The 17,183-nt window shown below is 37.9% G+C and overlaps 1 protein-coding gene across 6 annotated transcripts in view; it reads right to left on the minus strand.

The window, feature by feature from the left end:
* Positions 1-17,183, minus strand: part of ARHGAP18 (Rho GTPase activating protein 18) — a 193,103-nt gene that overhangs the window by 28,503 nt on the left and 147,417 nt on the right. For 5 of the 6 annotated variants that reach the window (XM_019831192.2, XM_019831190.2, XM_045058028.1 and 2 more), the window contains exons 6-8: positions 9,103-9,268; positions 6,681-6,772; positions 1,858-1,935 (exon numbers count right to left, since the gene is read on the minus strand). In XM_019831192.2, the coding sequence (XP_019686751.1) occupies positions 1,858-1,935; positions 6,681-6,772; positions 9,103-9,268 (336 nt within the window). The remainder of the gene's footprint in view (positions 1-1,857; positions 1,936-6,680; positions 6,773-9,102; positions 9,269-17,183) is intronic. The other variant, XM_019831191.2, reaches the window with a different exon arrangement.

Here is a 17,183-nt window from a genome sequence, read left to right on the forward strand (position 1 = left end):
GAATGAAATTTGTGAGCAGGGTATATGTATCAGGTTACTCGAATCTGATTAAACCGAGATCACCCTATGCAGTAAGAGCCAAGTAGGCCGAAACTAGCATCCTACATTGAGGAAGCTTATCAAAATAAGCAGATGATGTGAACCGTGCAAGGTATGAATACTAATTCCAGTCCTGGCAGTCCCACAGCCTCAGTCACAGGCAAAGAGCACGTGCGCCCACCAAGAGTCGTTTCTCCCTGATTCAGTTCTAAAAATGTCCGATAGAATAGGTCTTGAGGAAACGAAGAGAAAATCTCTCTTCTCCCTATCCTGTTTTCTCTTGGATTTGCAAATTCTGGAAGACTTGTGCTCTTCTCAGGTGAGAGCCAAAGCTGACTTTGGAGGCGAGGGAGAGGAGACTGTTAGTGGCTGCTAACCAAAACCTCTTCCTAGACACGTTTCCCAGATACAGCCACAATTTCAAGCATGAGGCCCCTGTAAAATGCAATTCCCCTGGGATGCTGATGTACTATGCCTCATCTGCAGGGTGAGTCCATCTTTACATGCATTTACTGGATGCTTTATCCCCAGAGCAGGAGCTGGGGGACAGGGAGAAAGGCGGAAGATACACAGCATCCCAAGAGAGTGGGAACAAAATGCCATCTTGCCAGAAAAGGTGACAGGGGGAGGGAGGAAGGGCAAGTCTGGGAATCACCTCATCTCTTTCACAAGCCAGGCTTGGGCTACCTGGCATCCAGTGAGATAGGAAGTATGAAAGGATAGCAGTGGGGTAGAGTCTCATTCTGTCAGCTCCCAAAGACTCCTGTATGGGGACTATTGTCATGTCTCCTACTCTGCTCCCCTGCTGGAGTTTATCATCCTGACTTTTTAATCTTTTTTTTACATTTATTTTATTTTTGAGAGAGAGAGAGCGTGCACAAGTCGGGGAGGGGGACAGAGACAGAGAGCACAAGGAGGAAAGGAGAGAGAGAGGGGGAGACACAGAACCTGAGCTGTTAGCAAGGAGCCTGACGCGGGGCTCGAACCCACGAACCATGAGATCATGACCTGAGCCGAAGTGGGACGCTTAACCGACTGGGCCACTCAGGCGCCCATCCTGACTTTTTTCAATTGCTATTACTCATGCTGACTAAATCCACCACCAGTCCCCCTATTGATACTTTGACTCATCATGTTCTCTTTTCCTGAGAAGGATGAAACTACTCATGTCTTTTTGCTTGTTATGCTTTTGTGCCTATTCTAGGCTTGCACAGCAAAGACATTAAAATTATTTGCTTCTTTATTTATCATGGTATTATTACAGCTAATGTGATTCTGAAGAGAAATCAAAACCTATAAAAATCAGCAGAGACTACATAAAACCAAATATAAACTGAATGTTAAGAAAACAGAAAACTAAATATAAACTGAATGTGAAGGGTCACCTGGGTGGCTCAGTCAGTTAAGCATCCTACCCCTGGTTTCAGCTTAGGTCCCGATCTTACGGTTTGTGGGATCGAGTCCCAAGTCAGGCTCTGAGCTGACAGCGTGGAGCCTGCTTGGGATTCTCTGTCTCCCTTCCTTTTTGCCCCTCCACTGCTCATGCTCTCTCTCTCTCAACATGAATAAATAAACTTAAAAAAAATTAAGCGGTTTTATCGTTATACACGGGAAGAAGGGGTGGGGAAGACAAGTTACCTTTTCAAAGGCCAAAGCTGTCTGTGCTGACAGCTTAGAGCCTGGAGCCTGCTTTGGATTCTGGGTCTCCCTCTTTCTCTGCTCCTCCCCGCCCCCCTCAAAAATAAACATACATTTAAAGCATTTAAAAATAAAATGGCAAAGCAGAATTAAACAACATTGGTGGAACTCAGAGATCACCTTGATCCTAATGGCAGCTCCGGGTATTCTTAAGAGACCTTCAGTTTCCAAGCCTCCCTCTTCAATCCGAGAAATCAGCTGCGTAGAAACAGAAGAACATTCTGACTTGGGTATTCTTGAGAGGTACAATTACAAATTTAAGATCTGCTTCACATATAAATACACGCAAGCTGACGTGTAAACTGGGTTTCACCAAGTTTTGAATGCTATGGCGCTAGCCCTACCCTGCAAACCAGTGAAGCCCCGAAACTTTACTCACAAATTAGAAAAAGTTGGGTTTTATTCTCCTTTATTACAGAAGTGTATAATTTCACACAACAGCTGTCATACTCTAAACAAATGGAGACTGAAGATGTTCATTGTTTAAAAGCCACTGAGACCATCCATTTCTTCCGCTTTTCCAGAAATGTATGTTCTGCAATCAAATAAATCTAGGAAATTCCAGTACTTGCACATTTACATCTCATTTTTGGTTTGTTTGAAATAATTATTTATGGTATGAAGGAAAAAAAAACGGTTTGTGAATATTCATTTTTAAGCTTTTAAGCTTTTGGTGGTAAACCTAAGTAAAAAACAGTTCTTGTATAGGGTTTTTAAATCGTACCTGATACCCAGTGAATACATACAGGTCTGTCTCCAGAAACACATTAAAGTAACAAAAATTTTTTTTTTAAATAAGGCCAAAACCTACAAGATTAAGGCAAATGGAGAAATTACAATGGCATACTGTTGGAAGCTTAGGAAGATGATTAAAAAAAAAGTGCTTAGTTTCTTGGCAGAGTGATCTTCCAATTGAAATATGTATTCCCTGGGCAGTGCCCAAAGGCTTTATAGGGGGGTACTCTGCTATTTTAAGGAAATCCATTTCCTTGTCCTCAGGTTAAATATAAGGCAATTACTAGTATCAGATAGGTTTTCCTTCCTACCACCCACCCCTTTTCACAAGTCTTATAACTTCACAAAAGACAGACCTACTCTTCACTCATCCCCAAACTTACTAAAATCTCTCTGCACACCCTAAGACATAAATAAAATCTTCCAGAGTGCCAAAGAATGTAAATTTTTATCTCCCCCCCCCCCCCCCAGAGAAATCTCCTTTAATGATTTGCCAAGGCTCTATAAACTGCACGAAACTTACTGCTTCTCCCTTGCTTATACAAATGTCTACTAGGAGCAAAGCATGGTATCATAAAATGAGGTCTCCCGACCTTTGTCTAGATGTCCTGAAATCAGATATATTGTACTGTGTAGACACTGGAAGAGAGGTAATTTTTCTTTAATGACCTCACTTCTTCTATCCCTGGATTATGGCCAAAGAATGCACTGATCTTGGGGGAGTCAGGTAAGAATAAAGCAAAGAGTAGTCTCGAAATTCTCCTAAGGATTTATTATCAGCTGAAGAAAGAACCATCCTTGACCAGTCAAAGCAGTACATGATTTTTAAAAATTCAACTGGAATGTTTTCCAAGATCACATTTTTCAATTACGTTAGATAGTAAACCCACAGCAAACCTTTACATGAATTATCTCAGATGAGAAGGGCATTATTCAATAAAGGATTTAAAACCAAATTTATCAAATAAGACCATGCAAAATTTATTCACGCAATTTTCATTTTTATTTCATCTTCTAAAATGTTTAAAATGTTCTAGTGGCAAAAAATAAAATTCTGTGCTAGCTGCTACAGCAAATTAGTTCCTAGCAGTAATATATGCCTTCCGTTTTCATTAAATACACAGGAAAAATGGATAATTTCTAAATAATTGACAGTAAGTCTTAAATTTTTATATTTAAGTTCTTTTCATTATTCTCTAATGTGAAAGAGCAGCATTCAATTGAGATATGCATATATATTGCCTCAAAGAATGCCATGTGTTTTCTTCATATTTCTCTCTTTAAAAGTAACATTTTTATAGGGCACCTGGGTGCTCAGTCAGTTAAGCATCCGACTTCAGCGCAGGTCATGATCTCACACTTTGTGAGCTCGAGCCCCGCGTGGGGCTCCGTGCTGACAGCTCAGAGCTTGCAGCCTGCTTAGAATTCTGTGTCGTCTTCTCTCTCTGCCCCTTTCCTGCTCACGCTCTCTCTCTCAAAAATAAACATTAAACGTTTTTTTAAAAATAACTTTTTAGCTACCACATTATGTAGCATTATCAAAATATAAATAATATTCTATAGCACTTTTACTTTCAAGACTTAAAAATGGGGGCGCCTGGGTGGCGCAGTCCGTTAAGCGTCCGACTTCAGCCAGGTCACGATCTCGCGGTCCGTGAGTTTGAGCCCCGCGTCAGGCTCTGGGCTGATGGCTCAGAGCCTGGAGCCTGTTTCCGATTCTGTGTCTCCTTCTCTCTCTGCCCCTCCCCCGTTCATGCTCTGTCTCTGTCCCAAAAATAAATAAACGTTGGAAAAAAAAAATAAAAAAAAAAAGACTTAAAAATGAAAAATAACTATATTGATCTATATTTTAATCAGGCTGCTTTTTTAGTAATTTATCCTACAAGAGACATTACATAATTTATCAATAATGTTCATACTATTTCCCAAGAGAGATTACATACTTACACAAATTTATGAATTGAAAATGAAGTCAGAAGTTTTTGACACAAAGTATCTTTGATTTGGCAGATTCCTGTGACAGTGAGAATTTGCCAGTTTGTCAGAATTTTTCTATAGATAAAAATTAAGAATATTTCTATTTCCTTAAATCTTTCCGAGACTACAGTTTAAACAATGTTTCTCTGAGCAAAAACAAAGCAAAACTAACAAGAAAACAACAGATATGATTCACAGATATTAGCTAAGCTTTGTTAAAGCCCTTTTTGGGGTATAATTCTTAATAAATAAAAAAGTATAATCCTCTAAAAATTGATAAATCTTTTTTTGCAAATCAGTGACTTCCAATTCTTTCCTTTGTACAAAATGGAGGAAATACCTAATTGGGGTGAGAGTTGATCACTCAAAAAATATTTTTCAGTGACAGATGACTGTATTTTTTGTGCTTATAATTCAGAGGGGACGCAAGTAGAGGAGTTTTATCTAAGAGTAAACTCTTTATACCCTTATTTTTTATGTGAACAAAGAGACTTTAAGGCTATTATCTAACAACTTCAAACTGGTTGGAAGCCTGAGTCTTCAGAATGTTGAAATGAGTGACAGAAATGTAAAATAATAAATGAGAAAACAATTCCAAGAGAAAATCACAGGGGACTGCATTCAATCCTCAGCCTGATCAGGAGACAATTTCTGAATTTCTGTGGGGACCAAAGCTTACTCTTCACTAGTATGATGGTGAATTTGATAAAAGTCCAGCGTGACTCATCATTGGTTATTTGGTCAAACACCAGCCTAGATGTTACTGCGAAGGTATTTTTTACAATGTAATTAACACTTAAATCAGTACATTCTGAGTAAAGCAAATGACTCTACATAACGTGGGTGGGCTTCATCCAGTCAGTTGGCAGCCTCAGCAGTAAAGACTGAGGTTTCCCAAAGAAGAGGCCTCAAGACTGCAACATGGAAAGCCTACAGCAGTTTCCAACCTGCAGGTTTTGGGCTCAACGCTGCCATTATCACCTCTGGCCAAGTTTCCAGACTCTGGACTGCTCTATTTCAGATGTGCCGTTCCCACAATGGCATAAGCCAATTCTTTAAAAGAAATCTCTCTGTACAAACACGCATACACACACAACACCTTATCGGTTCTGTTTCTCTGGAGAACCCATATCCACTTGGAAAGGATGCTGCTGAGATCCTTGCTCCATACAGTCATCTGTGGTGGTAACGTGCACCTTTTACTTAAACTGATGTGAATACATGGCCCACATGTGTTAGCATCTCCAGCTAATCACAGGCACGGTTGACAACTATCCACACAGATACAAGGTCTACAGGCAGGGACTGGCAGAGGCTGATGAGTAGAACACACGGCATGGAGCAAAGATCATTAGGAGAAACAATGAGATACAGGTTTGGGTGTAATGGTGAACATGAGGAATAATGCAATCAGAGGTTACTAGCTAAGACGGCTAATGACTGGTTTGGAAGAGCAGAAGAATCCGTGCCAAGGAGACTAAGCTTTACTACTGAATGAGTTTGTTGAGCCAGCCAATTGTGAAAGTTCCCACTGCCACTCTTGCTCTCCCCAGAGCTTTCAGAAATTGTGATGTGCTGGAAAAAATCTACAGCTTGGGTAGTCCCTAACTGATCTGACCTACCTTCCTCGCTGTAGCATTCCTGGCTTTTATCACCTAGAATCTGGGTTTCTGAACAATGATGGCTCAGAAATTAGACTGAAATTTTTATATTGCCATAGATCCTCCCCTTATGAATAATTGAGCGTGGATCACACCAGTGACTTGATAGTTTAGCAATCACTTTCTAATTCTACTTTATGGTTTCTTTGCCTACTTTGGAAGTAGGCACTAGTAAATTAAATTGGACATCCTCACTGTAAATAGGAAAGCTTGGGAAATACATACAGGCATGAAATATTCATGAGGATACAATTCCCTAGAAACTTATAAGCAGTTCCCACTCCTGTGTATTATAGAATTGAAATCTCAATTATACCAAGCTAGCTAATATAAGACAGGAAAATGATGCCAGGTAATCACAGTTATAGTAATAACACAGAAAACATCACCATGAAATAAAAATTATGAGCTCTTGAAACAAATTTGTTTCCTGAATAGAAAAATCAAAGTACAAAATAAAAGAGCACATCAATTGGAAAATGAGATTATAATATTATGAATGCCAAGGAAAAAAAACTTCTATTAGTTCAAGTATGTTCTCTCTATGCTGACCCATCTAGGCTTACTTACTTTTTGAAATATCAAGGGTATTCGAGTTCCTGGTACTTTCCTCTGATCTTGTTCTAACAATACTGTCAATGGAACACAAAAAAGACCAGAATCTGCAACAAAAAATAAAATTTCTTAATTTCCGTCAATCTACAAAATATTAATGCAAAAATATTACGTCAACAGACTTCTGATGTAGTCATTCAAACACACAACTATTTATTGAGGACTTCTAAGTGAATGACATTACCTAGCCATTATGTATACACATCTCAATAAGAAAATCTTGACCCTGTCTTATATAGGAATCTAACAAGGAAAGACAACTAAGCAAATGATTGCAAATAATCATCAAAATAATTAGAAAGCTATAGGGATGCCTGGGTGGGTCAGTCTGTTAAGCATCCGACTCTTGATTTCGGCTCAGGTTATGATCTCGCGGTTCAGGAGATTGAGCCCTGTGACAGCCTCACGCTGACAGCACGCAGCCTGCTTGGGACTCTCTCCCTCTCTCTCCACCCCTCCCCTACTCGGGCACGCATGTGCGCACGTGTTCTCTTTCTCTCTCAAAATAGATAAACATTAAAAATAATAATAATTAGAAAAGTGTAAACTGCCAGATAAGAGAAATAGTGCTATAGGAGTATGTAAAATATGCAAATAATTTACTAAAGGTAATCAAAAGTTCTGGTTAAAGCAAACGTTACTCATCTCTTTCATACTTAATTGACATCTAACATCCTACAATACAGAAAAATATAAATTCTTGCTTTTTGAGAAATCAGCCAACATTATGATCTTGTTCTACAAATGTTTTTCTTTGGAAAATATAGATATTTGGTAGTCTTAAATTGAAATTCATAGTTTTATATATTTGGGAATAACTCCCCACGAAATGAAAGGCAACAATTTATAATTTTTCTAAATTAAAATCATATGCAGTCTGGTGTGAGCATAACTTCTGCCTAGCACCTCCTACCCCACCCCCATCAATGAATGTACAGTTAGCACAGAAGTGTGACACACATCATCAGGGAGATATAAATCATTTGTGAACAAGGAAAGGGGGGGGGGGTTGTATTGTGGAATGAGGACACTGAAAACTGACTCTCTATAGAGATGCCACTCAAAAGAATACCAGTAACCCAAAAAATAATTTCTAGTTTAGGAATTAAGAAAAAATGTAATATTCAAAAATGTCAGGAGTCCAGTTTGGGAGATAAATCTATTAGATAAGATACAAAAATATTTAAGGAACAGAAAGAAAATCTATTCTGTTAATAGTTAATGCTCTTAATGAGAATGGCTTATTATTTCTCTCTCTGTTAGAAAGCAATTCTCAAACATAAAAAAGCCTCTCTAAGCCATTTTAAAAGTCCTGAGTACTGAGTCACAGCTATTTAAATTATATTTCTATTTTATAGTTGGAAAAGGCTTTGTGACAAGTTTCTGAAAAAACATCTAAAGTCTTTCATTATCTATAATGGACTTGTGGAAAATCAGAAGCACCATTTAACTCAGAAATTCACCATCTCAAGCCTTAAGCTAAAACACTCAGAGGAACTGAGCACAGAATGAGGTCTTCTGGGGCCCAGCATGGGAGAAAGGACCTTGAGGGTAGATATACTTCATTCCTACAGAGAAACTGCCTCTAAAACTTAAATCAGGGAAATACGTGTCTTTATTAATGTTACCATAGTAACTCAATAATCCTAATTCTTGGTATCTCTTTAAGGGAGCACTTAAAGAAGAGGTCAGAGATTCCTAAACAGTTAAACTTTGTCAATAGAGAATTATCTGGATTTCCAGACCAAGAATTGAGAAGATGTCTGTTCTCTATCATATCATAAAAAATAAAGTCTGTTTATATAATGGGTAAAGCAAGTTGCTTACAAAAGAAAAACACATATCCACGATGAGTACACTTTGGTGGTGTTATGGCCACAATGGCATTATTTTCTTAATATTAAGCGAAGAATGTTTTTTGCAAAATAGTTAAAAGTAGGATGTAAATGAGCAAAGAGACAGGCTACTAACCACCCTATGTATTTCCCATCAAATAAATAAGCAAAAGCAATCGATCAACTACCTTCAAGTTATTTTTCAAGATCTGATTTTGGAAATAACGTAGTTTATGTACCCAATGTACTTTTTAAACATACTATTTTCAAAGGAAAGAACATTTGCGGAAAGATTCCTTAACTTAGGATTTCCTTCAAAGGTAATTAAGTATTTTATTACCTCTTTATTTTCTATAGTCCGGGAGAACGGTGTATGTTTATCAAGTTTCAAGATTTTTGAAAACAACGTTTTAGAATCTGAACTTCAGATGTACTCAAGTGTCAGTTTACTTTGTAGGTGTTTCCCCCTCTAAGAATACCACTCAAAAGCTCATCTTTGCTACTTCTGAAGTAAATCTAACTGTTCTTTATTTCAAAATTACCTTTTGTTTTGATTTTCACAGCTTTTTGTTGCTTCAGTTCAACACCCAATACATCGTAGAGGGCAGTCAGCTCAATTAGGGCTAAATGGCAAACCTTCTTCATGTCCTGGGGTGCCAGGTCACCAATCTTGGTGGTACCCGTTTTGTCTTTTGGCAGTCTGAAATTCTAAAATAAGTACCATTAATAAAGGTTTATAATATCTAACCCTTTTAGTCAAAGACGACTAAACTGTAACTATATAAAGAAGCTATACTCAAAGTAGTGACAATGAAAGCTATGGCAGAATTTCTATAGTCAGGATGAAGAGCCATCTTGTCATGAGGATGGTCCTCAAACCTATAGCGAGTCAGTATGTGAGGTACAACAGACGATGCGACCAGACAATGTACTAGGAGTACTAACCCTCGTGGCAAAGAGGACAAAAGAGATGGTAAAACTGAAAAAGAACTCTAGTTATTGACTTTTAAGAACCAAGGAAGATTAGAAGACCAACCATGAGTAGGAGGAGGAGGAAGAAAAAGAGGATAGAGCCATGAGTGAGTGCTTACAACGTACGAGGTACCCTTTACCTACATTCTGTCATGTGTATTATAGGTATAATGATGTGAAATAAATAATATTTATAATACATATTAAAATATTGTCATAAAAACCCAGATAAGGTAGGTACAGAAGGGCTGTAGAGCACTGGGGTGACAGGGAGAGCAGAAGGGATACTAACAGCATGGACGTTAAAGCCAGAATGACTACCACTCATCTAGCTACTGACTAGCCACTAACAATCTGGCAACTGCTTAACCACGGTTTCTGAAAACGGCAGAAGGGGAGGACAGTGGGGAGGAGGAGGGGAGAGACATAGGTAGAGGGGAGAGGAAGAAAAAGAGAACAGGTAGAGGGGAAAAGGAGAGAAGGAGGGGAAGAAGGCCACCTAGTTCAGTGGGCTGTGGTGGCGTTTAAAGGCCTGGCACTTCTCAAGCACCTTTATATTGTCCCTATCATTATTACCTTCACCACTGAATAAATCAACTGAGACTTAGAGATACTACTATCACAGACAAGTGGTGTTTTGTTATTTCTTGCCTTTCCCAAATATTATCTACGACCTATTCAGCCACTTTTAATATTAAATGCATTAAATATAAGAAAGCACAAAGTAAAAACATGAATTTCGCTAACACATTTAAGACAAATTTTATTCCTACTGTATTTACAGATTACTAAAAACTATGATCATTCTTTGATGGTTTGATAAAAAAAGGTTATAAAGGTTATATCTTTAGGGTTTATTCTTCACTTCCTCATTTAACGGACAAGGATGTTCAACTGTTCCCTTTTATTCCCTTTACTTTGCTCATTTTTGTACCATGTTATTAACACTTCATGGTCTAAAAACGAGTGCAAAAGACAGGTCTTAAAGCAGCAGTTCTCAAAGTAAGGTCCAGGGAACCAGGAAGTTACCGAATACTCTTTCAAGGCACCTATGAGGTCAAAACTATTTAATGAGTAATACTAAGGCATTACTTGCCTTTTTCACTCCCATTCCCTTATGATTATTCAGTGGAGTTTGCCAAAGGTGTAAGACAGGTGTTGGTGCAACAGACTGAACACAGATATAGAGGTGAGGACCCAACTGACTTCTACTACAGTGAAACACTGGAGTGGATAAAATGTAAAACCATGACACACTTCTTAATAATTTGTTTCAGGGGGTGACTGGGTGGCTCAGTAGAGTAAGCGTCCCACTTCAGCTCAGGCCATGATCTTGTGGTTTGTGAGTTCGAGCCCCACATCAAGCTCTGCACTAACAGTGCAGAACCTGCTTGGGATATTCTCTCTCTCTCTCTCTTTCCCCACCCCTTCTCTCTGCCCCTCCCACACTTGCACACGTGTGCTCTCTCTCAAAATAAACTTTAAAGAAAATCTTTTAAAAAATAATTAAAAAAATTTTTTTTCAACGTTTATTTTATTTTTGGGACAGAGAGAGACAGAGCATGAATGGGGGAGGGGCAGAGAGAGAGGGAGACACAGAATCGGAAACAGGCTCCAGGCTCTGAGCCATCAGCCCAGAGCCCGACGCGGGGCTCAAACTCACGGACCGCGAGATCGTGACCTGGCTGAAGTCGGACGCTTAACCGACTGCGCCACCCAGGCGCCCCTAAAAAATAATTTTAGAAAATATGACGATTTTTCATAAAAATGTTATTTATGGTAACTGTAATACTGTAAAGTGGATTAATAATTTCCAAATGTCTCAATTTTAATTTCTAATTTGGTAAATATCCATAGGTATAATAACTGATATAGACAAAATAACTACTCTCATAGTATTTGTTGTTTACTTATCAAGAAAAATGATTCCTTAGTCTATGTATTCATGTTTCATAGGCCAAGAACAGAGGTTAGCGACAAACTTCCATGGAACTCAATCCAAAGAAATTCTTCACATTCCAAAATCACTTACGGCCATCCTCATCTCCTCAAAATTTTTCATGAAACCATAATTTCTGTAGAACTATGTGTATGCCTTCTGTCTTGGTTCAGCCACAGCATACTTCTAAGTAGCTGCAAAGTTCAGGGAGCCAACAAATGCTCCAACAATAGGAAATCACAGATTCTTAGCCAGAAGGCCACGTATCTGAGGTTTTGTCAAAGCGCTGGAAGCCATGGTAGTTATTGTCCTCAATACCAACATCCTTCCTGACTAGTGAAACAAAAGCTTTTTGAAGTCCCTCAGTACTTTTTAAGAGCCTAAAAAGGTTATAAGACCAAAATGTTGAAGTTTCACTGTCTTAAAGCATTTCCTCAAACCTACAACTTTTGGAATTGAGCAGCTAATTCCTTTCAAGCAAACTCAACTCCAAGAGAGAACTTTGTATAGTTCTTTATGAGAATATGAAATAAAACAGCAGTAGACATCATTAAATATATAGTCTAAGTGAATTTCCAGCCTAAGTGTTAACGGTGCAGTGCATGGGGGCTGAGAACGTGGGGCCAAACCACCGGTGGACAATCTTGTCTCCATCACTTACTAGCTATGTGACCTCTGGCAAATTACATCACCTCTGTGTCACCTCAGCTGCTTTATCTGTAAGATGGGAACAACAGAACCTACCTTACAAGGCTGTGGTGAGGATCAAATGGCCCAAGTAAAGACTCAAAAAGTGTTGCATTATCACTACATTTCTTTCCTACAGCTTTTTCAATAAATTCAAGACTTCGTGCCTTTCCTTTTTGCCTAACTATTACTGTAAGGTAAGAGAAAACATGATAAGGCTAATACTCTTATTTGATAAATGGTTTTTTGATCCTATTCTGCAAAAAGTCCCAATAGGTAGGAATTATTACAGCATATTCTAGGTGGGGACTTGAGACTAAATACGGCCACAAAGCCCGTGCAAAAGAAGGATGCAAATTCAGATCTTCTAGATTCTAAATGCAGTAATAACCATTCTGTTCTGCTCCATTTTCTCTGTCCACCAGAGCATGTGGGGAGGAATCTAGGTGGATCGGTACTGGTATAGGACTGTGAGCCCCTCAAGGGCTCATACAGACTCATTTCCGTATCCCTACTCTACCATAGGCCTGGCACACTGCAGGGGTCCTGTCCCAGTCTGTTCAATGAATTAAGACACACACCCTACAGGGAGAAAAGCACAGAATCGAGGCCAGTGAGGTATGGGGCCACTGGCTGGATGCTCCCTCGCTGTCCTGTGATTTGTACTGAGCTTCACAAAATCACACAAAACTTGTCACATTTTCTTCAGGCCTGGCCCCAGAGTTCTGCTAATTGCATTGTTTTCTGAAGGGCTGAAACAATCTAATCTACCAACCATTTATTCTTTTTATTCAGTTCTAAATGTTTCCTTTAAATCAGTAGCTATTGATCTAATAAGCCAAACACATGTAATTTAATTATTTAAAGAACTAGCCAAGGTAAATGTTTAGAGAAACCTGAAATATTATTAGTTCAAACATTTGATTTACCTAGCAATATATGTCATGAACTTGCTTTTATTTATTTATTTATGTATTTATTTATTTATTTATCATTGTGCTTTAATGAAAGTAGTTCTTCATCCCAATGTTTAATTCATAGCAGCAGCTTTAAATATTTATGAAGTCCCCTGTCATTTTTGTTTAGTTAATAGACTGGATGGTTCAGTTCTCTAAGAGAAGGCAACGCAATTTCAGCAAAAGAAAAGCTCTTTGCCTTTTGAAAAATGTGCTTCAAGAATGAAGTGAAATAAAATTTCTCAAAAATTATAAGGTCACTGGTTCTCATGTGTTACTATAAATTAATCAGGTAGCTCTCCCCGACCACACCCCTCTTTTGCAGACCTCACAATACAAAGGGCTCCGTAGGCACTCCATCAGTAAAGATGGACTTTGATGGACTTGACTTTAATACATCAAGTCACTTCTACCTTCGACTTGGAAAGCAAGAGAATCTATTCTTACCTGGTCAATTTCCACAGATGACTTTTTTTTTTTCCTGGTCTGCTAGGAAAGACATTTCTTAACGAAGATTTTTCCATGTAAAAAATGTGATTTTATTACAGCATTTCATTGTCATTTTCAGAGGATGAATATTTTTCTAGACGAATGAACTTTCAAATTTAGTTTTTTATATTTCCTCAATTTTTCAATTTTTTTTAATGTTTGTTTTTGCAAGAGAGAGAGAGAGAGAGAGAGAGAGAGAGAGAGAGAGGCAGGCAGACTGTGAGCAGGGGAAGGGCAGAGAGAGAGGGGGACACAGAATTCAAAGCAGGCTCCAGGCTCCGCACAGTCAGCACAGAGCCCAACACAGAGTTTTAACTCACAAACTGTGAGACCATGATCCAAGCCAAAATCAGACTGAGCCACCCAGGCATTCCAATATTTCTTCAATTTTTTAAATGGAGACCAAATAGCCGTAATTTAACCTTTTCTTGACAATTCAGGACTATAACCCTAAACACCTATTTTTGCATTGTGGACAAGTGTGTCTGCTTTGGCTTTCAGTGTCCTCATTCAATCCTGAAACAACACCTCTTCAATGTCCTCCAGAGTTGTTCCATTCTCCAGCAAACTGCCAAGGTGGGCCTCCATGCCTAGTTTTTGGTATTTAGTATGCACGGAGCTGTGTTACCAGACAATCAAGGTCATAATTCAATAAGAATCCAAAGGACACTGAATAAAGACCTAAGAACTAAATATAGGCATGCATTTAGAATAGAGGCTTTACCACAGTTACACTTTTAAAACTATGGATCTTCAAAATTTCAGAATCCTTAATGTTTAGTCTCCAAAGTACGCTGAAGGAGTATTATTAAATTTCTATTGTACATGATGGACCCCACAAGCCAGAATCTTATTGATAAAATATCCCAAGCTACCCTGAACAAGTTGTCACCAGCACCAATACAGAGCCACTTAAACTCACACCTAAATTAAATACACATAGACCTTCAGGGCACATAAAGTGGAGTCGACATGGTCCTTCCAGGAAAAACTTGAGCTTCAAAAATTGAGTCCCTGAAGCCAAGCCTTTGCATGCCATATATAATTTACTGTTTCCTTGTATGAAAAACAGGAATTGTAACATCTACATCAGGAGATCATTTGATAAATTACAGAGCATATTTTCTGAGATACAGTGGGTACACAAAACAAAGTAGTAGCTACATTTTCAAACTGAAGCCCATGAGAGGTTATAAAACCTGATCTACAAATTTAAGAGGAGAAATCTAAATCTGCTGTGAGAGATCATAAAGAATTAACAAAGACTATACCCAACGTTGTAAGAAAAAAGAAATGAATTAAAAAATGGAAGTCAACACAGAACAATGTATTACATAAAGCTTACTGCTTATTTACAGAAGCAGGGGAGCATGGAGTAGAAATGGTATTTAAGGTTTATCTGCTTAGACACCTGCCTCAGAGTGATGAATATAAATATTCATTCCATCAACCATGCTGAGGACTCGTCAAAGGCTTACATGCCCATGCCTTCTATAAGACATATGGATAAATGGGTATAGAGATGAACAGATGCATATATGCATAGATAAATACCAGATTACATTGACAATAATTATCAAAAGCATGGCATCTTAACAGCTTAAAGGATTATTTTATACACTGTATCTAATGTAAATTCACAACCAGGAAGGACTTAATAATAAAGTTAGAGACCGAACTAGACCCCAAAGGATGAGTTAAGACTTTCTTGGTAAACAGGGAACAACAAGGAGGCCCAAATAGGAAGGTCATTTTAAGCTTGGGGCACAACATGAATAAAATCAAGAGGGTAGGTAAGCAGAAATGTTAAGCAGAGAATGAAACAAGAAAGGAAGTTTTGTTTTTAAGTCTCTAAAGTAGCTATTAATTTATATTCTATTCCACTTCTGAATGAACAGCTTAGAAGTCAACAGTGTCTTCATTTTTTTTTAAATTAGACTCTACGGTGTTTCACTTAAAACCCCTTCCATCTGTTGAGATATGGACTGCCCACTACACTGACAGTCTGGGAGTATAGGTCATCTCTTTAAGCCAAAGGATACGTACTCCTTTACTTTTCCCATCAGGTATAAAAACAGATTCTTACAAATATATGATAAAGCCTGGAAACAACTTAGATGTCCACCATTAGGGAAAAGGTTGAATAAATTTTGATGCATCTTCACAATGGAGTAGGATATAGCTATAAAAAAAAGAATGAGAAACATTTCTCTTTCTCTATGTTACTATGGAGTGATTTCCAGAATATAATGCTAAGTCAAAAATAACAAAAATTCAGGGTTCAGAAAAGTGTGTATAGTGGGCTACCATTTATCTGAGAACAGAAGGTTAAACCATAAAGTTAAAATAAAAAAGAATTTACTTAGAAGGTAAATTTACCTGTAAGGGGACAGAGAGAATAGAATGATGGCTCAGAGACAGAAGCCAGACTTTTAATACAACTTGTTTTCAAATTTGACTTCTGGACCACGTAAATATTTTACATGCTTCCAAAACAAAATTACATTTCAAAAAAGCAATCCCTAAAAATTGAAAATAAAATGAAACCATTTACTCAACCAAGTGTGCAGTTGGTGGCTTAACCATATGGAGAATAACTATCCTTTGTAACCTAAAGCACAGTAATTTTATCATTACAGTCCTTTTGGGATATATCTCAAGGATACAAACAACTGAAGAGAAGAAAAACAAGTTTAAACTGTTTCCTAGTAATCATATTGTTAATAGCAGCGTTACCATTGTTATTCTGAGAACGCTGTGCATTAACTGAGGATAAAACAAACAAGTAATTATATCACCTGCTGTATCCTGAGAACGACTATTCTCGGCATGGAAGAAAGAAGATCCACATGCACTTCTGGCCTCTGAACAGGCTTGAAGCAATGACCAACCCACAGAAAGGAACGGTCCTGGTGTCCTGATCATACTTACAAAAGTGTACTTCTACTAAACAGACCCAGGGTTTCTTGCAGGTAACAGAAAATTCTAGGCCTAAAGCAGAAAATATATCACATATGCAGGGGAAATTTTGTCCAGGGTCATGTCATATAGGACTACATCTAGGAGTTAAATTCTATTTTTTAGAAGAAAATTAAAATACAACACATTAATTGGTCACTATTGAAAGGTGCTAAGGAACCAAAAAAATGACAACTGGTCAATTAAAAGGAATCATTTTAGAAAGTTTTTCTTAAAAAAGTATTCAAGTTAATAAATGAATAAAAGAAGAAATGAAAACATCATCCCGTAACCATTAATAAACTAACGGATCCAAGCACTGGTTAGCCGCAGCTGCTGATTTCACAAAAAGAGAATGACTAGATATTTTGTCTCTTGATATATGATCACATATGAAGTAATCTTGATCAAAAAAAAAAAAAACCTGAATCTGTTAAATCTATCATCAAATAATTTACAAGAACAAGAAGAACATGAGAAATTGGAGGGGGAAAATTCTCTGTAACTTAATAACCAGGTTTCTTCAACAAATAAATTTTGAGGGAGAAAGGGAAGAAAGAAAGGATAGTGAGAAAGAAGGAGAATGATGAATGGAGAGAGAGGGAGGGATTAAAAATCTTAA

Source organism: Felis catus, chromosome B2, assembly GCF_018350175.1.
Source record: "Felis catus isolate Fca126 chromosome B2, F.catus_Fca126_mat1.0, whole genome shotgun sequence".
Lineage (NCBI taxonomy): Eukaryota > Metazoa > Chordata > Mammalia > Carnivora > Felidae > Felis > Felis catus.